Consider the following 25258-nt stretch of genomic DNA (forward strand, 5'->3'; position numbering starts at 1 on the left):
GCATTAATTCATCTCACACAAAAAAAACATAGATTCAGTATTCCTCAAAATGAATAAAAATAATGCAACTCAGAATATGACGCAAACCTGCAATAATTAAATGTTAAACAACACAAATATGCTTAATGTATTTAATCCCATTCTATTAACCAATGTCTTTGCTTCTGACCTTCGATGATCCAGTTCAACCGTACTAAAAAGCACAAATATCTCTAGACAAACATTTGTGTCTTTGTTTATTGCTGAAGTGTGTTGAAATTTATTCTTCTGCATTCTACTGTACGGACTTAAATTTACTTTCCCTTCAGCCTGAGGCTTATTCCTTTCACTTTTGGTGTAAAACGGTTTTTATATTTATTTATGAAATGAAAATTAGTTTACACAACATTTACTCAAAATGTACACACACAAACTAAAAACATTTATTATCCATTGACTATGCTGTCTGTAGATTTTGAAATTGACACAAGACTGGGGTTTATGAGGGAACTGAAAAGCTAATAATTAATAATGATATTGATTTATGAATTAAATTATGTAATTCAATTATTTAATTTAATTCATTAATTTATTTAATAACTAATTACATTTAATAACAAAAAGCATAAATGTGCAATTAAAAAGAAGTAATATTAAAATAAAAGCAATCAAAATAAAACACTTAATATTAAATATAATAATAAAATATTAAATATATGATTCACTTGCCTGCATTAATCAGCATCTGGGAACCATGCAAATGTGTCGTTTAATCACTGAAACATTAACTAAAAATCTCCCAATTTAAATAAGTATTTTAGGTCAAAGAGGTCTGGTTGATAAAAAATGTTTGGGAATCCCTCATATATATGCATCATAGGTTCACAGATTAATATACCATGGTATTTGCATGCAAGTCAAAGAATAAATTATATTATCATGATAAATGTACAAAAACACAAACTCACACTGCTATTTTGTTGTGTTTTTTGTTTGATTTATTATTAGTCTTCAGACTAGGAAGGTTTTGGACACAATAAACCTGATTTTGTAGGTTCTCCATTAAAACTAACATCACACAGAGAGTTTCTTGATTCATTGTTTCTGCTAACACTGTTTCTCTTCCTCTTTGTTCATGCACAGCTGATACTTAAAAATACAGACATCAAGATGCTTCCTGAAAAATAACAGAAAGAAGGTGAAGTTTGAGTGTGACTCTGCTCTAGTATTCACAGCAGTGTTTGAGAAATCAGAGGTGCTGGCGTCTGTGAAGCTGAGTGGGTTGGACTGAGGTGTCAGGGCAATCACACTCTGATGCAGAGTTCATTTAAATGAAGCACCACACTGCAGTTTCTCATGGTGGTCTCTACTCAAGGCAAAACGAGGACACAGACACCAACCTTAGTTACTCAGTGTTAATGTTACCTCTTGCCAACAAGGTTATCCTGTAGATTGAGATTTCACATTCACAGTACTGATCAAAAGTTTGGTAGGAAGAGGTTTTTTTTTTTAATGAAATTAATGCTTTCTTTCAGCAAGGATGCATTAAATTAATCAAAAGTGACAGAAAAGACATCTATAATCTTACAAAAGATATTTATTTCAAATAAATGCTGTTCTTTTTAACTTTATTCATCAAAGATTCCTTAAAAATGTATCATAGTTTCCACAAAAGTATTAAGCAGCACAACTGTTTTCAACATTGATAATAATAAGAAGTGTTTCTGGAGCATCAAATCAGCATATTAGAATGATTTCTGAAAGAACACTGAAGATTGGAGTAATAATGCTGAAACTAAAAACAACTTTAGTTAGTCTGAACTGAAACCAGGAATGAGACGGAGTTAAATTGACATGTTGTTTAGATCATGATGCAGGGAGGATGTCAAATGTTTCACTGAATAACACTTTAAATTTTGCTCTGTTTCTCATGCAAAGCTGTTACATGATATTAGAAAGCTTGGAATATAGCGCACAATATGGATGGATTATTATTATGATACTATAATTTTGACTCTTGACAGACACAGTCCTCATTGTTAAATTATAGGTTACTGAAATAATGACCAGTATAGTCTTTAAAAAATTTCATTTTATTTTTCACAGAAAATTATATCCTCATGCAAAGCTGTTACATGATATTAGAAAGCTTGGAATATAGCGCACAATATGGATGGATTATTATTATGATACTATAATTTTGACTCTTGACAGACACAGTCCTCATTCAGTTAAATTATAGGTTACTGAAATAATGACCAGTATAGTCTTTAAAAAATTTCATTTTATTTTTCACAGAAAATTATATTTTAAATGAGTAAATGGCAGAATTGTCGTTTTTGGGTGAACTTTAGTCTCTCCTGGTTTTTCCCTTGGTGTGTGGCCTTCCTGTAATGTCAGCAATATCTCTTCCTGTGACTCGACAGCGTGGATGTTGTTATAGTTACAGGCATTAGGTTCGACCCCCCTCTCCCTTCCTCCTGAGGTCACAGGAGAGTATTTCCCGATGGACAGGGTTGTGTGAGTCATGCTAGAGTACTTCTATCGGCTTAACAGCTCTGAGTAATGAGCCTTTCATCCAACCTGCTCAATCTCTTCAGCTCTCTGCTTTCTAATCGTAACTTCCTCTGTTTATTACTGCCTCTCAAGCGCTCTCTGTCTCAACCTCTCCAGGTTGAGTAATAAAGGACAGATCGTTATCGTTTGTAATTGAGTAGGAGGTGTTCAGGCCTGTTTTTCATTTATCTGTCCTCATGTGATCTCATACTGTTAGGATTTGTTCACACTGAACTTTTGTCTTCGGAAAAGTGTCAGTTTTCCTTCTACTCATGTCTGTCATGAAATCTTGCCATGTTGCTGCACAACTGATGCACACTAAACAACGTAAACAGATGGCATTGCTGAATTTGACATGTTTATGCATGTGTTCAAAATAGTTGACTATTCACTTAATAGTGAATACTGCATAATTCACAGCTGTGAATTTTGTGTGATGTTACTTACCCAGTAGGGCTGGGTTTTGACACAAATTTCACAATTTGATTTGATTCTCATTCACAAGCTTGCGATTCGATTACCGATTCGATTCAGAGAGTGTTTCCCGATGGACAGGGTTGTGTGAGTCATGCTAGAGTACTTCTATCGGCTTAACAGCTCTGAGTAATGAGCCTTTCACCCAACCTGCTCAATCTCTTCAGCTCTCTGCTTTCTAATCGTAACTTCCTCTGTTTATTACTGCCTCTCAAGCGCTCTCTGTCTCAACCTCTCCAGGTTGAGTAATAAAGGACAGATCGTTATCGTTTGTAATTGAGTATTGTATTGTATTGTAATTGTATAATATTGAAGGTTAAAATTGACTGATTTGTTAAAATTACACTTAATGAAGTTTTTAAAATAATAAAGTTACAATTACATAATAATATTTCTACTTCAATTAAATATTAACAATAAATTAAACATTGAAGAACAGTAACATTTATAATGAATATGTTATATGGTGCATATATTTAGCAAAATGCCCTCTCTATAGTTTATTTTTCTATCTGACTGAGTTTATGGTCACCGAATATGTTTTTCTGAGGTGAATGTGACGTTACGTGACATTGTTTACAAGATGCTATATTTGCTTCTTTGCGCGGCTGAAACACTGATTGAGCGTTTACATGAGACCGGATACGGCTTGTGAAGTTGTACTTTTTCTTTTAACTTACCTTCGGATGTTTAGTCACGTTTATTTTGTGCTGAAACTGGTATTAATGTGGAGGAGATGATTAGTTCAGACGCTGCCGCGTCTGTAAAATTGAGGCGCTACAGCGATCTGTCACTCCACATTAAACAGCGCCAAAACGGCATTTATTGTTTGAATACTGAAATACAATGGACAGAATTTGAAATCTGAGACTGTTTCATATTAAAAGTACCAAAGCACAATGCTTATTGCGATATATTGGATGGAAAGTGCCCTTCAATATTCTGTCCATTAACTGAAAACAGGCTAGACTAATCGATTCTTGTACTCAGTGTTAATGTTACCTCTTGCCAACAAGGTTATCCTGTAGATTGAGATTTCACATTCACAGTACTGATCAAAAGTTTGGTAGGAAGAGTTTTTTTTTTTAATGAAATTAATGCTTTCTTTCAGCAAGGATGCATTAAATTAATCAAAAGTGACAGAAAAGACATCTATAATCTTACAAAAGATATTTATTTCAAATAAATGCTGTTCTTTTTAACTTTATTCATCAAAGATTCCTTAAAAATGTATCATAGTTTCCACAAAAGTATTAAGCAGCACAACTGTTTTCAACATTGATAATAATAAGAAGTGTTTCTGGAGCATCAAATCAGCATATTAGAATGATTTCTGAAAGAACACTGAAGATTGGAGTAATAATGCTGAAACTAAAAACAACTTTAGTTAGTCTGAACTGAAACCAGGAATGAGACGGAGTTAAATTGACATGTTGTTTAGATCATGATGCAGGGAGGATGTCAAATGTTTCACTGAATAACACTTTAAATTTTGCTCTGTTTCTCATGCAAAGCTGTTACATGATATTAGAAAGCTTGGAATATAGCGCACAATATGGATGGATTATTATTATGATACTATAATTTTGACTCTTGACAGACACAGTCCTCATTGTTAAATTATAGGTTACTGAAATAATGACCAGTATAGTCTTTAAAAAATTTCATTTTATTTTTCACAGAAAATTATATTTTAAATGAGTAAATGGCAGAATTGTCGTTTTTGGGTGAACTTTAGTCTCTCCTGGTTTTTCCCTTGGTGTGTGGCCTTCCTGTAATGTCAGCAATATCTCTTCCTGTGACTCGACAGCGTGGATGTTGTTATAGTTACAGGCATTAGGTTCGACCCCCCTCTCCCTTCCTCCTGAGGTCACAAGAGAGTGTTTCCCGATGGACAGGGTTGTGTGAGTCATGCTAGAGTACTTCTATCGGCTTAACAGCTCTGAGTAATGAGCCTTTCATCCAACCTGCTCAATCTCTTCAGCTCTCTGCTTTCTAATCGTAACTTCCTCTGTTTATTACTGCCTCTCAAGCGCTCTCTGTCTCAACCTCTCCAGGTTGAGTAATAAAGGACAGATCGTTATCGTTTGTAATTGAGTATTGTATTGTATTGTAATTGTATAATATTGAAGGTTAAAATTGACTGATTTGTTAAAATTACACTTAATGAAGTTTTTAAAATAATAAAGTTACAATTACATAATAATATTTCTACTTCAATTAAATATTAACAATAAATTAAACATTGAAGAACAGTAACATTTATAATGAATATGTTATATGGTGCATATATTTAGCAAAATGCCCTCTCTATAGTTTATTTTTCTATCTGACTGAGTTTATGGTCACCGAATATGTTTTTCTGAGGTGAATGTGACGTTACGTGACATTGTTTACAAGATGCTATATTTGCTTCTTTGCGCGGCTGAAACACTGATTGAGCGTTTACATGAGACCGGATACGGCTTGTGAAGTTGTACTTTTTCTTTTAACTTACCTTCGGATGTTTAGTCACGTTTATTTTGTGCTGAAACTGGTATTAATGTGGAGGAGATGATTAGTTCAGACGCTGCCGCGTCTGTAAAACTGAGGCGCTACAGCTATCTGTCACTCCACATTAAACAGCGCCAAAACGGCATTTATTGTTTGAATACTGAAATACAATGGACAGAATTTGAAATATGAGACTTTGTTTCATATTAAAAGTACCAAAGCACAATGCTTATTGCGATATATTGGATGGAAAGTGCCCTTCAATATTCTGTCCATTAACTGAAAACAGGCTAGACTAATCGATTCTTGAGATTTAAGAATCGATATTGTTCCGTAAAAATGAGAATCGATTAATATCAAAATATCAATATTTTTTTATCCAGCCCTATTACCCACTGGTGGGAAAAAAAACTTTACTTGAAGTCCCGTCTGACAGTCTGAAATACCACGTACAAATGGATTTAATTTTTTTCTTTTTCTTTTGCTGAACAAAGATTACAAACTAATAAATGGATTTGAGTCAGATTTTCACACTCTTGCTGCCAGATTTCTAAATTTAAAAAAAGTTTAATTTCTCTGTGCTTCAAGGTCTGTCCTGCTTCATAAATATTCTAACTTCTAATTCCAAACCAGGGGTACTAGGAATCATTCATATTTTGTATTTTTAATTCAATAAAACCAAAAATGATGACTTATCAGGGCTATCAAAAGATTAAAATAATCACAATTAATGTCTTTTAGTTAATATGAATGTTAACACATACAGCTCCTTTTTAGAGAAAGAAATTAATATGTAAGAGTTTAAAATGTCTGTTTTTACATATAAATGAAGACACAGGACAGATGTTGAATTCTGCCGCATCTTGACTCATTCGTACTTCCCTTTAGTCACAACAATGCAACTAATGACAGCTGTTGAGCACTGAACTGTCAACTTGTGAAACACAAACAAGCTGTGCCTCATTAAAGGGAAAGTCTTTTTTTTTACCCACAATATCAGTGGTTTAATTTAAAAATGAATCGTTTTAATACTGATAATTGGCATCCAGTAAAATATGATTTAAAAGGAACATGTTTCTGTTAAGGTGTTGATAAAAAGTGTTTTTACTTCCTCGGTTTTTGGATATGGAAGCAAGTGGAACTTCTAAAATCTTTACCTCCTTTTTTCTATTATGAACTTTGTCTGTCCTCTATGTGTCCATTAGTATTATGTAATGCTGATGAGATGATCTTTTACCTTATGATATATAGTTATATTTAGTGTATTCTGTGCGCTTTGAAGAACAGGGATAGCGTAACCCCAGCACAAAGCACTGAAACACATTTACACTTCAAACAACAGCATGAAATCTGCATTTCCATCCCTGCCGTGCATTTGCTCATCTTTCCTGTGCCCTTCCTCTGTCCTCCTGCTGCCTTTGTTCTTTAATTCATCTGAAAACACAAATCGTTATGCAGAATCAAGGAGCACAAACCTCAAAAGGAGATTGTTAGGTTTATTAGTCAATTTTTACATGTAAACTGTAATATGAGTCCGTTTTCATGTTAGGTTACATAACCCCATCTCAACTTTAGTAAATGGGCTAAAAGTTGGTTAAATAAGTTTAAATGCTTAATTTTTTACTCTGAAAAGTAGAGATGCATGATACCATATCGGTACCATATTGTTATATCTACTAGGGCTGTGCAATTAATCGCATGCGATTGTCAAGCGCATCTCGTCAGTAAAGCCGGTTCCGTGATTAGCAGTAAATCTCCATCACCTGCTTTCAGATGGAGCGGCATTTAATACACAGAGCCGTAGTTCACTGAGAAGCTAGGCAATATCGCGTTCATAATCAAATGCGATTCATCTGCAATTATGAACGCGATATTGCCTAATTGTCAGTGAACTATGGCTCTGTGTAGTAAATGCCGCTCCATCTGAAAGCAGGTGATGGCGATTTACTACCAAAGTCCACCTCTGAATGGCTCAAGAAAACTAAATTAAGGTTTTGGATTGGCCAAATCAAAGTCCGGACTTAAATCCGATTGAGATGCTTAAACAGTCCATTCATGCTCGAAAACCCTCCAATGTGGCTAAATTAAAACAATTCTGCAAAGAAGAGTGGGCCAAAATTCCTCCACAGCGATGTGAAAGACTCATAATTTCTCTGTGCTTCAAGGTCTGTCCTGCTTCATAAATATTCTAACTTCTAATTCCAAACCAGGGGTACTAGGAATCATTCATATTTTGTATTTTTAATTCAATAAAACCAAAAATGATGACTTATCAGGGCTATCAAAAGATTAAAATAATCACAATTAATGTCTTTTAGTTAATATGAATGTTAACACATACAGCTCCTTTTTAGAGAAAGAAATTAATATGTAAGAGTTTAAAATGTCTGTTTTTACATATAAATGAAGACACAGGACAGATGTTGAATTCTGCCGCATCTTAACTCATTCGTACTTCCCTTTAGTCACAACAATGCAACTAATGACAGCTGTTGAGCACTGAACTGTCAACTTGTGAAACACAAACAAGCTGTGCCTCATTAAAGGGAAAGTCTTTTTTTTTACCCACAATATCAGTGGTTTAATTTAAAAATGAATCGTTTTAATACTGATAATTGGCATCCAGTAAAATATGATTTAAAAGGAACATGTTTCTGTTAAGGTGTTGATAAAAAGTGTTTTTACTTCCTCGGTTTTTGGATATGGAAGCAAGTGGAACTTCTAAAATCTTTACCTCCTTTTTTCTATTATGAACTTTGTCTGTCCTCTATGTGTCCATTAGTATTATGTAATGCTGATGAGATGATCTTTTACCTTATGATATATAGTTATATTTAGTGTATTCTGTGCGCTTTGAAGAACAGGGATAGCGTAACCCCAGCACAAAGCACTGAAACACATTTACACTTCAAACAACAGCATGAAATCTGCATTTCCATCCCTGCCGTGCATTTGCTCATCTTTCCTGTGCCCTTCCTCTGTCCTCCTGCTGCCTTTGTTCTTTAATTCATCTGAAAACACAAATCGTTATGCAGAATCAAGGAGCACAAACCTCAAAAGGAGATTGTTAGGTTTATTAGTCAATTTTTACATGTAAACTGTAATATGAGTCCGTTTTCATGTTAGGTTACATAACCCCATCTCAACTTTAGTAAATGGGCTAAAAGTTGGTTAAATAAGTTTAAATGCTTAATTTTTTACTCTGAAAAGTAGAGATGCATGATGGCTGTGCAATTAATCGCATGTGATTGTCAAGCGCATCTCGTCAGTAAAGCCGGTTCCGTGATTAGCAGTAAATCTCCATCACCTGCTTTCAGATGGAGCGGCATTTAATACACAGAGCCGTAGTTCACTGAGAAGCTAGGCAATATCGCGTTCATAATCAAATGCGATTCATCTGCAATTATGAACGCGATATTGCCTAATTGTCAGTGAACTATGGCTCTGTGTAGTAAATGCCGCTCCATCTGAAAGCAGGTGATGGCGATTTACTACCAATCACGGAACCGGCTTTACTGACAAGATGTGCATGGCAATCGCATGCGATTAATTGCACAGCCCTAATATCTACCAATATTAGAGTTTTTTTTATCCGCATCGGTTAATTGCATAATTACATTTAATTGTGCACTCTTAATTATTTTTTTTACATTTAATTACATTTGCCATCTTATACTAACAGTCACAATTAGGGACGTAAAATAGATAAATCTTGATTTATTGCATCCAAAATAAAAGTTTGTTTATATAATATACAGTGGTGTGAAAAAGTGTTGGCCCCCTTCCTGATTTCTTATTTTTTTGCATGTTGGTCACACTTTAATGTTTCAAATCATCAAACAAATTAAAATATTACACAATGCAAGTAAATACAAAATGCAGTTTTTAAATGATGATTTCATTTATTAAGGGAAAAAAGCTGTCCAAACCTATGTGGCCCTACGTGAAAAATTAATTGCCCCCTCCTGTTAAATCATGAAAGAACTGCAATTAACCACATTATTTTAGAAAGTGGAGTTAAATTTCACTAGCCACACCCAGGCCTGATTACTGCCAGACCAGTTGAATCAAGAAATCACTTAAATAGAACCTGTCTGACAAAGTAAAGCATGCTTAAAGAGCAACACATCATGCCGCGATCTAAAGAAATTCAAGAACAGATGAGAATCAAAACAGTTGACATGTATCAGTCTGGAAAGGGTTACAAAGCCATTTCTAAGCCATTATCCACAAATGGAGAAAACTTGGAACAATGGTGAACCTTCCCAGGAGTGGCCGGCCCACCAAAATTACTCCCAAGAGCACAACGACGACTCATCCAAGAGGTCATAAAAGAACCCAGAACAACATCTAAAGAACTGCAGGCCTCACTTGCCTCAATTAAGGTCAGTGTTCATGATTCAACAATAAGAAAGAGACTGGGCAAAAACGGCATCCATGGGAGAGTTCCAAGGCAAAAGCCACTGCTAACCAAAAAGAACACAAAGGCTCGTCTCTCATTTGCCCAAAAATATCTTGATTATCCCCAAGACTTTTGGGCAAATATTCTGTGGACTGATGACAAAAGTTACATCTGGCGTAAAACCAACACAGCATTTCATAAAAACATCATACCAACAGTCAAACATGCTGGTGGTAGTGTGATGGTCCACAGCGATGTGAAAGACTCATTGCCAGTTATCGCAAACACTTGATTGCAGTTGTTGCTGCAAAGCGTGGCACAACCAGTTATTAGATTTAGGGCGCAATTACTTTTTCACGTAGGGCCAGGCAGGTTTGGGCAGCTTTATCCCCTTAATAAAATAAACAATCATTTTAAAACTGCATTTTGTGTTTACTTGCATTATCTTTGTGTAATACTAAAATTTGTTTGATGATCTGAATCTTTTAAGTGTGACAAATATGTAATCGACGTGTGACAACACCGGTAATACCGGTATCACCGTGGGGGTGAGGGCGTTCCCTCTTTTCCTCACTTTCCTTCACTTTTAAAGCTTGTAAAAGCGGTGTGCCCATTTTACTTTCACTTTAAAGTAGCGGCAATTCGTAAAGCAATTGTTGGTTTTTAGTTAGTTTGAATTTTCCCTCTTTTCCATGCTTTCCTTCGCTTTGAAATAGCTTAAAAGCGCCGTGCGCATTTTACTTTCACTTTTGAATTAGCGGCAGTTCGGCGTCAATTGCTTGAATGCAACAACAAAATACAACGTCAAACTCACTTTAGCCTATATATAAAACATAGAACTTTTAGTAACAAAACAAATAAAAATACAACATGCTATCAGGCAAGATATGCCTAATATAAAATAACAAGTAACTTACATAAAGTTTAAAAGGTATGCAAAACTGGAAATAAGTAAACATGTATAATATATAACCAAGTAAATAAGAAACGTAAAACGTTTATTAGCAAAACGAATGTCAAATAAAATTAATAAATGACACAGTTTAAATAAAGTAAAAATCAGCAAACAATGTGGAGACAATTAAGTAAGAATGTTTAAAAAAAACTTCCAAAATCTCCTTAGATAAACGGCAAAAGTCAACAGGCTTTTCAAAATCCAAAATATTGCCAAACAGGCAACTAGTGCATCTAGTTTCGAAACTAAATCATCCGCGATCATCTTGTCTGCCTCACCCCACTCTCTCACCCACCCCTCACTCTCCTCACTGGAGAAATTAAATCTGATCTGTGATGCGACTGTCGTTCGACACGCTGCATTGAGCAGCCGCGTTCAGTTTTTAATTGTAGTGTCTGTTCTTTTACTGAACTAAATGATTTTTATTACTATAAAACAATCAAAACGACGGTGGGGGTCAGTGATGTGGTGGGCAAGTGACGTAACCGGTGTTGCGGCTTAACACCGGTATCACCGTCAGCACCGTCTATCGCGGCAAGCCTGCTATACATGTGAATTCACTTGTAATAGATTTTAGTTTTGTGTTTTATTCTTAATTTACTATATATTCTTAACAAAATAGTTTACAATTTTAATATCTATAGTTTATTGGTTATCAGTCAAGACAGCTGGAATTAATATCAGTGCATTTCTTTTCTACAAAAAAAATAATAATTCTGTTGACAATAGCCAAATGTAATATGTTTGTTATTATTAGAAATAAATTAATATATGTTGTTACCAAGGGTCTGAGTGGGTGGTCCTTGTTGGAAAAGAGCAATGAAAATTGATCTGTTCTGAACAATATCTGCAGCAGATTGGGTGTTTCCTGCTCAGTAGTTGTCACATGCCAGACAACAAGTTGCTTTATGGGTCACATGGTATATTCTTAACAAAATAGTTTACAATTTTAATATCTATAGTTTATTGGTTATCAGTCAAGACATGAAAATAATTTATTGGTATCAGCTGGAATTAATATCAGTGCATTCCTTTTCTACAAAAAAAATAATAATTCTGTTGACAATAGCCAAATGTAATATGTTTGTTATTATTAGAAATAAATTAATATATGTTGTTACCAAGAAAATCTAACATTGTTAGATATTCATGGGTCTGAGTGGGTGGTCCTTGTTGGAAAAGAGCAATGACAATTGATCTGTTCTGAACAATATCTGCAGCAGATTGGGTGTTTCCTGCTTAGTAGTTGTCACATGCCAGACAACAAGTTGCTTTATGGGTCACATGAATCTCTGCCGTCTCACTTCCCATTTCCCCTCCCACCGGAATACAGCACAGGCCTGAAGCTCAGGAGCAGCACGTAGACCCACCTCTTCTTTACATCAGCATGGCAGGGAGGAGATTGTACGCTTGTTTTCACAAGAGAAAAGAAAGCTGTGGAGACGTGTTAATTTCCAATGAATGGGTTTTCCCAGCATCTTCGCTGTAGTCTGGAGGTATTGCGTTAGAAAGGGCAACAATCTCAGGTTCTCTTTTCTTGCTCTTTGGGTTCTTGCAACTCCCAGTGCGCTTACTCTAACGTGCCTCACCCACTGCCTTAGCAACCCTGATATGCCTTACCAGGTGAGTAGTGTCTTGGCAACAACAAAGACAGCTGCTTTGTGTCCTTGTGTCAGGCTGGGAAGAGTGAGGAGCCTTTTAAATTCTTGCATTGTTTTTGCACCTCTAAGTGAAGTTACTTTTTGTCTTTTAGTTTTAGTTTAGAATTTAATATTTGTTGTGTTTGCGAAAGCAAGCATCACTACTATTGCTTATACTTATGACAGAAAGTATTAAACGTTGATGTGTAACTCAGCATGCACTGTTTGTGCTACGATTTTGAATGATTCCTCAAGTTATGTAGTCTGCTGTTACTTTCCTTAGAGATAACCCTTATGATTTCAACTGGTGGATGTTAAAGGCCCAGACAAACCAAACCGATTTTAAAGAACTAGCGACAATGGATGCCTACTGTGGTGCTGCTTCAAATCACCTCCGTCTAAGTTGAAATATTGTGCTCGAACACAACTGCAAAGACACGGCCAATGTGTGTTCTGCACCTGTGTGAGTGGAAATAACTCTCCATACCAGAAGTTGGCAGTAGTCTATAGTTGTCATTCAAAAAGGGAAACTGAAAAGTGGGCACAAATCCAAGCAACTGTGAGTACCCTCTTGACTTAGAGGGCGTTTTCTTATTTTGGTCATTTCCGTTTTTTCTTTTCATACACCGATTCGCTTAGATGAACTGCCAATCTGTGATCTCTCTCTCGATGGTCTATGTCACCAATTCCACATGCTTAACCAGCCGAAAAGGTACAGAGCGGGGTCCATGTAGTGCCAGTGGTGCAGAGCACACTAGTGGATGTGTAACTCTAGCTGTAGGTATACGCTAGGTGTTCACATCAAAACTAAAGTATACTTTTGGCTTAATTTACTCAAGTGATGTATACTTTCAAACAAGCAAAAAACCCATAGACAAATGAAGAAGGGATCTGTGCCTGTAACCTAGGCACACAGCTTCGGTGTGATACTCCAAAATTTAAACTCAACACGCTCATTCAGTCGAAAAGCTATCGATGGGTCCATCTATTGCCCAACAGTGCAGAACACACTTATTTTCCACATTCCACTCTATTCGCTGTAGGCATACGCTAAACATTCACATCAAAACTGAAGTATACTTTGGGCTTAATGTGCTCAAGTGAAGTATACTTGAGGCTTTAAAACAAGCAGAAGAGATCTGAGCCTAGCTAGAGACCAGAATATCACTAATGTTGGACCAGTAAGCAACCATCTAAAAAAACACCTTAATAGCCACATAGCACATGTTAAAAATGTCTTGGCAACTGCATAGTAATGTCCTGGCAGCCACCTAGAGCACCATAGCATTGCATCAATGTGTTTTGCCAATGCAAGCACCACTCTCTGGAAAATGTGATTATCTATGTAGTCCATCAACTAATTTGGTTAAATCTGAGCTAACATCTTGCTCTCGCTGATGTCCGTTGCCTCAACTTGAATACTGTTAAGTGAAACTGTCATTGTTTAAAGCTTTGGAAGTGAGCTAAGCAGATTTACTAAATGCAAGCCATTCTATAGTCCTGTTATATAAGTTCTTGAAGGCAATGTAGATGTTTGTCTCTGTGACAGATGCTTAATCTGGATTAAAAGCAAATAAAACTCAGTTTGAGCATCAAAACTGAAGTATACTTTGGGCTTAATGTGCTCAAGTGAAGTATACTTGAGGCTTTAAAACAAGCAGAAGAGATCTGAGCCTAGCTAGAGACCAGAATATCACTAATGTTGGACCAGTAAGCAACCATCTAAAAAACACCTTAATAGCCACATAGCACATGTTAAAAATGTCTTGGCAACTGCATAGTAATGTCCTGGCAGCCACCTAGAGCACCATAGCATTGCATCAATGTGTTTTGCCAATGCAAGCACCACTCTCTGGAAAATGTGATTATCTATGTAGTCCATCAACTAATTTGGTTAAATCTGAGCTAACATCTTGCTCTCGCTGATGTCCGTTGCCTCAACTTGAATACTGTTAAGTGAAACTGTCATTGTTTAAAGCTTTGGAAGTGAGCTAAGCAGATTTACTAAATGCAAGCCATTCTATAGTCCTGTTATATAAGTTCTTGAAGGCAATGTAGATGTTTGTCTCTGTGACAGATGCTTAATCTGGATTAAAAGCAAATAAAACTCAGTTTGAGGAAATGTTTGGTTCTGTTGGTCATGTAACCTCTACAGTGCATTCTGGGTCCAGTTCCCATGGTGTTTTATGGAAGTTGGTAGGGAATTCATTCTTTTGCGGAGTTTTCTTTGCCACTTCACATTTACAGTGACTTGAGTTATTCCTTAAGGGTTTCAAGGCACAAGAACAAGGAAGTGACGACTCATTTAATTGCCTTCAGTGTCTTTTCATGTCTGATCAATTATACAAACACACTCATCTGAACAGGAACAGTTCCCAGACTAATGTTCTCATTTTTGTATTGTGTACATCTCTCTTTAGGATGCGTGAGGACATGTCGAGCGTGGTGTGCGTGAAGGAGACGGACGGGCAGGGGGACCCCGAAGAGAAGCTGTCCCAGGACGAGCTGCTATGTCGGACACGGGAGGTCATGCAGGGGCTGGAGGCGCTCCGTGCAGAACATCAGGCCATCCTGGAGGGGCTGATGGGGACCTTGCGCTGCCTCAAACAGAGCCAGGAGGGTCGTGCTGTTGAGGAGAAGACCGCCATGATCCAGCGCTCTATGGAGATGCTGGAGCTGGGCCTCAGCGAAGCACAGGTGCAGTGTGGAAATGCTTCCAAAGTGGGATGAAATGGTGATTGTTTTTTGAATAAATTTGCTTGTAACCACAGTAACACACCATGGCTACTTTCTCTCTCTTTCTTTTATCGATTGGCACAGGTGATGATGGCTTTGTCAGGGCACCTGAGTGCAGTGGAGGCAGAGAAACAGAAGCTTCGAGCACAGGTAAAAAAAACAACAACAAAAAACGCACTGTGGCACATCAAAAATTAAACCATGCTCTCAGGTTCATTGGCGTACAGGCACACGGGTTTGGTTTGACTCCAATTTGATATATTTTCACTAGTGCTGTCAAACGATTAATCGCATCCAAAATAAAAGTTTTTGTTTTGGATACGATTTTCACATGGTATTTCACATTGTACTATTTGACTCCAAGTCGAGGTGTGTTTATTTCATCAGCATGAGTACATGACTTCTAACGGCAGTCTATCACTTCAGATAGGTAACCACTCAGGAAGAGAAGGTGCCAAAAATAGTGTTGTCTGCTCCTCATTTTGACTCATTGGCTTTGCCCAATACACATAATGGCACTCGTGTCTATCAGAAGAATGAATCAGTAGAGCACAAACTGTCAGGCTCAGGAATTAAGAATCAGTTCAATTCTTTCAAGTCGATTCTTTCAGAAATTAAATTAAAATCACATTGTTTAATCAAATTCTTGGCTCCTGAAGTGCTTTATATATATAATACAGATTGTGTCAAAGCAGCTTCACAGTGCTAAACAGGAAAATAGCCAAATCAATTATGGAAACTGAACTATGGAGACAATTCACCATAATAATACAGGTGGTGAAATAGAAAGATGAATTAATTCTAAGTGGCCTGTCCATAAAACAGGGTCATACACAAAAAGACAAAACACCATCTGGGGAACACACTTAAATAACAACACTAAGATAATGCATTAAAGGGATAGTTCACCCAAAAATGAAAATTACCCCATGATTTACTCACTTTAATACGCGTGTACGACAGTTAGCTTCTGCTAACTGTCGTACACGCGTATTAAGGCGAGTACGACAGTTAGCATAATCTCTAGGTTCTGCTAACTGTTGTACTCACCTTAATACGCGTGTACGACAGTTAGCTGAATTATTCCGAAACGCTTACATAACATAAATGTAACACAAACACATCTTATTGTACATTTAATATACATAAAAAACAAGAAACAAAACAGCTTGAATCATATGTGATGTCATGTAGGGAATGTTTCTTTTTTTTTACTGTAAGTGATATGATAATTAATAGTTTTTACTTCCAAAAATCATACAGTTGACTGTAATTTTACAATAAAATTACATATAATGCAAGTTTTCACTGCATATGGTAAGATAACTTGCAGTTGACCAATTGACAGGTTTTAACTAAAGCATTTTAAAACTTTTTTACATTGTGCAATAGTATATTATTTTTTGCTTATTTTTTATGACTTATTGTAGTTAATAGTTGTGTATTTTATTGTTGCTCTCAATTATACTATTCATTTCATGCTTCATGTTTCATGCTAATATATATATATATATATATATATAAATAATTAAATTGCTCATTAAAGATTCAAAACTTTAATTAATGTTTTTGGCTTATAATCACAAGTTATAATGTTGTTATTCACCTCTGTGCTAAGGATTTACTGAGGATTTTTCTTTTAATGACTATGGGAAAAATGCTTCCTGAAGCAGGGCTGCTGAAAAAGTGGGCTGTCGCTGTTGCTATGCCTTTCCACAAATGAGTCTAAAAGCTCTGGTGTGAAAATGCCCTGAGGCTGCTTTTCCTGTTCTCCAGGTGCGTAGGCTGTGTCAGGAGAACCAGTGGCTGAGAGACGAGCTGGCAGGAACCCAGCAGCGGCTGCAGAAGAGTGAGCAGAGCGTGGCCCAGCTGGAGGAGGAGAAGAAACATCTGGAGTTCATGAACCAGCTCAAGAAATATGACCAGGACCTCAGCCCATCAGTGAGACTCGATCTTATATTCCTCCTGACGTCTATCATAGAGCCTATATCTCTGTGTGTATTTTCTTTATTAAGTCTCACTCTGTGCTTCTTTCCACCTCATTCTCATCAGGATGATAAGGACTCTGATTCCAGTAGGGAGACACTGGACGATCTTTTCCCAGATGAGCAGGATGAGCCGGGCCCTGGCAGTAAGTACCCCAGTAGCTCTATTAAGTCTAGTAAATTACTCAAATTCAAAATATAGACCTGCCTCCATTAAAACACTATGGTATGAAGTACCATTGATATACCATGATATAAGAAAGTGGTAACCATTCAGGCTCATGGTATACAAGTCTCAGCAAAGTCAGTGACCATAAGTAAATGTTTTTTCTTTTCAAATTTGTCACAGATTTGTGTACATTTAATTTAATGTAATCAAAAAAAATTATCATTTCTATTTATAATAAATTATTAATAAAAATTTATATTTGAATTAAATATGTACACTACTGTTCAGAACTTTGTAGTCAGTAAGGTTTTCCAGTTGTTTCCAGTCTCTTATGCTCACTAAGGCTGCATTTATTTGACCAAAAATACAGTAAAGATAGCAGTGCTTGAAATATCATTACGATTTAAAATTTCTATTTTCTAATTTCTAATTTTCTATTTTAATATATTTTAAAATGTAAATTATTCCTGAGCCTTTACTCTTAATGACCCTTACTCTTAAAGTCACTTAATGACCCCACACTTTTGAACAGTAGTGCATATTAAATAAATCTCTATATGTATATGTGTATATAAACAAATATTCTATTTATTTCTGGGATAAATGAAACCATCACAAATTTTCAATGTGGTCTTAGACTTTTGTACCTTGCTGTACTTCACTGTAGTGTGATATCACCATCTGATACCATCACTGTACCATGGTACAATCACTGCACATTTTTTTAAAGAAGAAAATGAAAAATTTCAATGACCTCGAAATATAATTTGCTTGAGAGTGAAAAAATTTATTACATTCATGCTCCTCGCACTCTTTTAGAATCAGTGTATTTTACCACAATTGTATTTTGGTAAAATAAAAAGTGGAAATTGTGGAAATATGTGCGGTGGGTTGATAGGGGAAGGGAAACTTATTTTGTGCTAGACAGGGGTTCTTGTCTTGTATTTCCTTTCCTTTCCTCCCCTCCACTTTCTCTGTTCTCCTGCCTGATAATTGGCTCAATGACTGCGGAGCAGGATCAAAGGGCAGCGTGGGTTGTGTTGTGGCAGAGAGCGCTCCAGTGCACAGGAGTTTGTGGCATCATATGTCGCAGGCTGACACTGCCGAGTCCTGAGCATGCTCAGATTAGCCCTCATTCTGACACATGAATGCCAGACGGCTGTTTCTCTCTCAGTGATGCATCCCTGCAGCAATTGATCTCCAGCAGGGGTTTCCAAAGAGGCTGACATTAATCTGCTCTAAGAAAGATCGCATTAATCTCTTCTTCTCATTCCTGAAGTGCTGGCAATGTAATCCTTTCACTTTCATTTTGCCATGTTTTTGATCATTCTTAGTTTATGTGAGTTGGCTAATTTGAAGTTTGTTTTGGTCTTAAGTAAAATCGGGAAATACATGCTTTTAGAGCTTTAGATCATTAGTAAGAAGTGCTTAGAAAGAAGCTACTTCTTGACTTTTGCTAATTGACTGTCTTAGCTCAAACACAGACTTTGTTCCAGAAAAACCTAGTGAAATGTCTGCTGCTGTCCACATTAGCAGGATCTGAAATGAAACCTGAAATGGCTGATTTTTAAACGCCCTGCATTCGCAGCATCTCTGTTAGCGATCATTCAGTTTCACCTGATTCCAATACCAACTGATTAAATTCCAAACTGGGGGGGCCGGGGCCAATTTGAGCAAACAAATTTTCAGTAAACTTCTGCTGGGCCACAAGATGACTTTAAATTATTTACATTAAATATTGTTTATTATTTGTAATTGTATTTAAATTGTCATACATTTTTATTATTTATTTTATTAATTATTATTACAAATATTAATATCTTGCAACAATCTAACACTAATAAAAATGCACATGAAAATATGCATGAAATTAAGATTTCAATTAAGTTTCAATTCATTTCAAATTAAGACTGAAATAATATTTTTCTCCCATTATTTATTATTGTTTTTATTGAACCGCATCCAACTCTTGAAACTGAATCATTAATTGATTAATTAACTGGTTAATTAATTTAATATCAACGCTCCTAGTTTCTGTTAATAAAAAGGTTGGAAAACAAGAAGCTTTGTCATAATTACAGCAGAAATACCAGAAATATCCAAACCTAAATGTTGCTAAGATAACGACACAATTTTATAATGAGCACAAAATATATAGATTTTGTTTGCAATGAGATATTTGAATTAGAACTATTAATAGTTTACCATGTTGAATGAAATATATTATCTTTCAGCATTTTTTTTACTGAGCTTGTCACAGTTCATTCTGGTATTTCCTAATGCACAAAGACCAAAATGATGCACCTTTTGAAAGCATTATAATATTGCTTCCTGCCGAACATCATTTGTTTTGGGTCTGTTATTTATTCTTTTAGTCGATACTTAGTTTTAAGATTTTTACCCTGTTTTATACATTTTGTTTTACCATATCTCATTCTGTCTTGTCCCTCCAGTTCAGCCTCCTCACAGCAGTGCAGCGGCTGCAGCGCAGCAGGGAGGGTACGAGATCCCCGCTCGTCTCAGAACCCTCCACAATCTGGTGATCCAGTACGCCTCGCAGGGCCGGTATGAGGTGGCCGTTCCTCTCTGCAAACAGGCTCTGGAAGATCTGGAGAAAACATCTGGACACGATCATCCTGATGTAGCCACCATGCTCAACATTCTTGCCCTCGTCTACAGGTCTGCAAAACACTTCAGCTTTCTAATATATATTTGTTTGCTGTCCACTCGGCTGACTTTACTGTATAGTTGTACTGTATAATAGTACTGCTCACTTATGTGGACTACCATTCAAAAGTTTGGGGTCAGTTAAGATTTTATTTTTTTTAAGTTTAAAATTAATACTTTTATTCAGCAAGGACACATTAAATTGATCAAAAGTGACAATAAAGACATTTAAAATGCTAAAAACAAAACGTTGACATTTCTATTCATCAAATAATCCTGAAAAAAAATGTATAATGGTTTCCACAAAAATATTAAGCAGCACAACTGTTTTCAGCACTGATTATAATAAGACGTGTTTCTTGCACATCAAGTCAGCATTATTAGAACGATTTCTGAAGGATCGTGACACTGAAGACTGGATTATTTTAAAAATATTTGAAGAAAATCATGTTAACCCCAAACTTCTGAGCAGCAGTGCAAGTGTAATTTAAAAGTGGTGTTGTTTTTCAAGCCAAGTTATAAAACTTTCTTCTATAACAACTTAATATGCAGAGTCATTATTTTTTGTGAAAAATCACTTGGTTCACCTCTAATATCTTAAACCACATGGTATCTACAAGTGCTTCAAACAAATGGGCTGAGAACCTCATCCTTCATAGCTTTTGTTAAACTATGGTATTTATTTATTTAATTTATTTATCCAAAGCGACTTACAAATGAGGACAACAGAAGCAATCAATTGTAGTATTAAAACAACTAAAAACAGATCCAAAACTAAAAGCTAAAACTTTATAAATACTACCTGTACACATTTTAAAAATAAAGAGATTAGAAAAAAATGACAAATGCATACAACAAAATTTCAAAACTTAACATTTAAATGAAAAACAAAAAATAAAACTAAAAACAATTCAAAATATTAAAGAACAAAAGGTATAAGAGTATAATAATGATTCTAACATAACACTAAGCCAAACACCAAAAAACAACTACATGTGTATGTACAACCACACACATATACATATATACTGTATATGTACATACACATTTATAAATTCAATATATATATTATTTCATTTCCATTTAGTTTGTTGAAGTATTAAAATAACTCAAATTAAATAAAACTAAAAACGTAATTAAAAGACCTATACAGACATAATAAATTCAGATATAATGTAACTAAAATTAAAATAAATAACAAATACAAATAATACAAATCAAATGACAGTAATCCTAAAAAATAACACTGCCAAACACACATGCTAAAAAACAACAACTTACACATAGTAAGAAATGGTTATAAAAACTGAAACGGAAGTGAAACAAGTAATAGGAAAGAGGAGAAATAAAAAGCGATACTTATGTCCCTGCCCGGTGGAGTCGCACGGTAGAGTCGATGGTCTTTACACTCTTCGGTCTGCACACGAGGAGGCCGTCACGCGACGGCTTCTGCGGTAAACTAAGCTTTTTTTATACCCGTCTAACAAAATACTAAATGAATTCAGCTGGACACACTTTCCTTATTTTCTCCACAACAAATGGCCAAGCAAGCGCAGACACTGACAAGATACACCATACAGAACAAGACCAAACGCGATATCAGCACGTCTCCACACAGTAAACAAAACAAGTGTTTCCAAGCAACGACAACTGCTCTAAACACTAATGAGACAAGTAAATACACTTGAAGTGAAGTGAAGTGAAACCTGGTAAACAGTATATAGTAATATCTGGTTTGCAAGCCGTTTGGGACATTAGTCTATTGTGCCATCACCCTGTTGCCATGGAAACAGCTTTTTTTTTCAGGAAGACCTTAGCAACAGCCCTTTGTTGTACAACGAGTAGCAGTAGATTGATTGGAAGTGTTTTCTGTTCTTCAGGGACCAGAATAAATACAAAGAGGCAGCAAACCTCCTTAACGATGCACTGGCCATCAGAGAGAAGACCCTGGGCAGAGACCACCCTGCGGTAAGAACCCATCCTGCCCTCATCAGTGTGTCTGGCTCTAATGCTCTCCACAGCAACGACAACTGCTCTAAACACTAATGAGACAAGTAAATACACTTGAAGTGAAGTGAAGTGAAACCTGGTATACAGTATATAGTAATATCTGGTTTGCAAGCCGTTTGGGACATTAGTCTATTGTGCCATCACCCTGTTGCCATGGAAACAGCTTTTTTTTCAGGAAGACCTTAGCAACAGCCCTTTGTTGCACAACGAGTAGCAGTAGATTGATTGGAAGTGTTTTCTGTTCTTCAGGGACCAGAATAAATACAAAGAGGCAGCAAACCTCCTTAACGATGCACTGGCCATCAGAGAGAAGACCCTGGGCAGAGACCACCCTGCGGTAAGAACCCATCCTGCCCTCATCAGTGTGTCTGGCTCTAATGCTCTCCACATTACAGGAAAACCCATATAAACAGCCTGTGTCTGCTGTGTGTGTGCGCATATTGGTTGTATATTGAATAAAAGTGCCCCTATTATGCCTTTTCGAATATTACCTTTCATGCAGTGTGTCATGTAGCTGTATGTGAACATAAACTATCTGCAAAGTTGTAAACCCGACAGTGCACGATAAATAAAGTTATTGTCTTTCAAAAAAAAGAGTCGGCTCGCAATCGCCTAAACGAGTCGTCAGGAATTCGAATCGTATTCTTTTACAGCTCTACATCATGAAGTACCACATTTGCATAGTGTCCACCCACGTTTTACGACGCCAACTTGGCCGCCCACAAACAGTAACATTTCCATGTGGTTAACATCATGTTGAGAAGACGCTGTATCCTACGCTGTGAGAGTAAATTTGTTTCATCACATCTTATAATTACCACAAACTTGTTAACACTTGACACTTACCACTGAGAAACGTCCTGCTCCAGTCGTGCTTGCGAATCAGTCTCTTGTCGATCAGCGAGTTCAACCATTTCATCATCAGACCCCGGCTCGAATTGGTAAGGTACAATCGATACCATCTTTTCTATGTATTGACAAGTCTCCAGGGCTGTCATTCCGTCATGGCAATGGGGCGTTTCGTTTCCGACGCGCGCTGTACGCGGTAGACCAATCCAGAGCCAATCTCTCTACGGCTCTGGACCAATCACAAAGGACTGCGCCATCTGACCAATCACAGCAGTGAGGGCTCACGGAAAGGAGGGGTTTAGAGAGACTGATTCTTTGAACTGCTTCGCACGAGTCGTTTACGAATCATTTAGAAATTAGGTAAAATTAAATCTATTTTTTGAGAAAACTAACTTGTTTTTTGACCTTGCATGCATGTAAACCTGTTTTAGGAGATTCATATAACAATATTAGCAACCTTAAAAATGGCATAATAGGGGCACTTTAAGCAGCACAGGCTGCTGACATTTATTGAGTTTGTCATGTGAAGCTTATGTCTTGCCCTCTCATCAGGACCAGCATCCCACAATTCTCAGCAGAGGTTAGATACTTTAACACCTCTTACTGATCTGTCCTCTGTTTCATTCTCTATTTCCTAAAGCTGGATGACACATTGATTATTCACAACATTTATTTATGATTATTTTCTGGGTGATATAAAATTGAGCGACAGGGAATTTCATAATGATTTTAATAGGTGTCACAATCCTTCCTTTTCTCACAAATTGAAAACGTATTAAGCGCAATATTTTATTGCATTAATATTTACTATTTCTGATTAAAACTTAGTGTTAGAATTGGCCAGTTTAATAAATTTCTGTGCATTCAATTTAGTTCCGTTTTTTTGTATAAATTAACGATTAAAAACTTAATTTTATTGTTTGTTTGCATCATTACTCAAAAATGTTTTGATATTTTTTAATTATTAAAATAGAAGTTGGTAGAGATTGCTGTTTATTTCTGTGTACAGTTACATTGGTGAATGTAAATGAAAATGATTAAATATCATTATTCATTGCATTTATTTAGTAAAAAACAGTAGGGGGAAAACATGCCTTGATTATTTACTTTAGATTTACTTTTTAGTGCTTATATGAAACATTCTGAATCTAGTATTTGTCTGGAATGGCTATTTTATGAAATGATGGTTCTGCTGATTGAAGAAACCGCCTTTTTAACACCATTTCCGAATAAATGCATAAATATAGTATTATACATATGCAATATCATCAAAAGGCCAAAAAATACAAATCCAAAAATATAAATATGTTTTAGTTATATCGCTCAGCTCTGCTGTTTCCCTTTTCATTTTTCTCACTCTTGCCATCTGTCATGCACATATGTGTCTCCCATGCACTGAGGTATCTCAATCAAAGGTTAATCAGAACACATCTGTAGCACAGCACAGGGTGTTTATGTGTGTATGCGTGTTAGACAGCCCACACTGGGAAAATTTCACCTTGATCAGATTTCCAGCAAGTAATCATTTTCCGTAAGATGAAGTGACTGATTGTATATAAATGATTGCACCAATTCAGAATTGTTGATTTGTTATTTTACTTGTTTTATTTAAATTTGACTTTTTTTTTTTTAGCTGTATGATTGAAATATGTGTATGTACGTACATATATATTTATGTTTTCCTGTGTATTCAGGTGGCTGCCACATTGAACAACCTGGCCGTTCTTTATGGCAAACGAGGGAAGTACAAGGAAGCAGAGCCTCTGTGTAAAAGGGCGCTGGAGATCAGAGAGAAGGTGGGTCAGAGGTCAACCTGATGAATCATGCGTATGACTTTCTAATATCTTTAGTCTTTATTCCCAGTCGATTTTGTGAACTCGCATTCTGAGTTCTGTACATTGCCTTTCTCTCTCTCTCTACCTTTCATTCCTTTCATTCAAAGACTAAAGAATAAGGCATCCATCTTCAGAAGCTGTGACTTATTTTAGTCTTAGGAGAGATGTGAAAAGAGTCTTGAAACATGTTTATCTAAGCAGTGAAGTGGTAGAAGCTGAACCCTATTTCTTTTCTTAGGGGTTATTGCTATTCTGCAGTGACTTTTAAAATGCTACAACTTTGTGAACTTAAAAGACCTGAAATTACACACAGGCCTCTTTTTAAGTTGTGTTTGTTGAGCTCAGGAAGACTGACACCTATCTTTCCAAAATAGGACACTCATATTTTCCCTTGGACCTGTTGAGAAGGACTTACTATTTCAGTTTACTAGTTAAGACAATTTTCTGCTACTTGGAGTTTTATTGTGGTCTTCTCCTTCCATAGTTCTCTGTCCAACTTTTTTCACTT

The 25258-nt window shown here is 36.2% G+C and overlaps 1 protein-coding gene across 1 annotated transcript in view; it reads left to right on the forward strand.

Annotated features, from left to right (window-relative positions):
- Window positions 1-25258, forward strand: part of klc1a (kinesin light chain 1a) — a 48477-nt gene that overhangs the window by 2727 nt on the left and 20492 nt on the right. The window contains exons 2-8 of the mRNA XM_016268440.1: window positions 14920-15196; window positions 15320-15385; window positions 17012-17176; window positions 17288-17366; window positions 19843-20068; window positions 21937-22024; window positions 24610-24711. Of these exons, the coding sequence (XP_016123926.1) occupies window positions 14921-15196; window positions 15320-15385; window positions 17012-17176; window positions 17288-17366; window positions 19843-20068; window positions 21937-22024; window positions 24610-24711 (1002 nt within the window). The 5' untranslated portion in view covers window position 14920. The remainder of the gene's footprint in view (window positions 1-14919; window positions 15197-15319; window positions 15386-17011; window positions 17177-17287; window positions 17367-19842; window positions 20069-21936; window positions 22025-24609; window positions 24712-25258) is intronic.

Source organism: Sinocyclocheilus grahami, unplaced genomic scaffold (assembly GCF_001515645.1).
Source record: "Sinocyclocheilus grahami isolate Dianchi unplaced genomic scaffold, SAMN03320097.WGS_v1.1 scaffold45.1, whole genome shotgun sequence".
In the NCBI taxonomy this organism is placed as follows: Eukaryota; Metazoa; Chordata; class Actinopteri; order Cypriniformes; family Cyprinidae; genus Sinocyclocheilus; species Sinocyclocheilus grahami.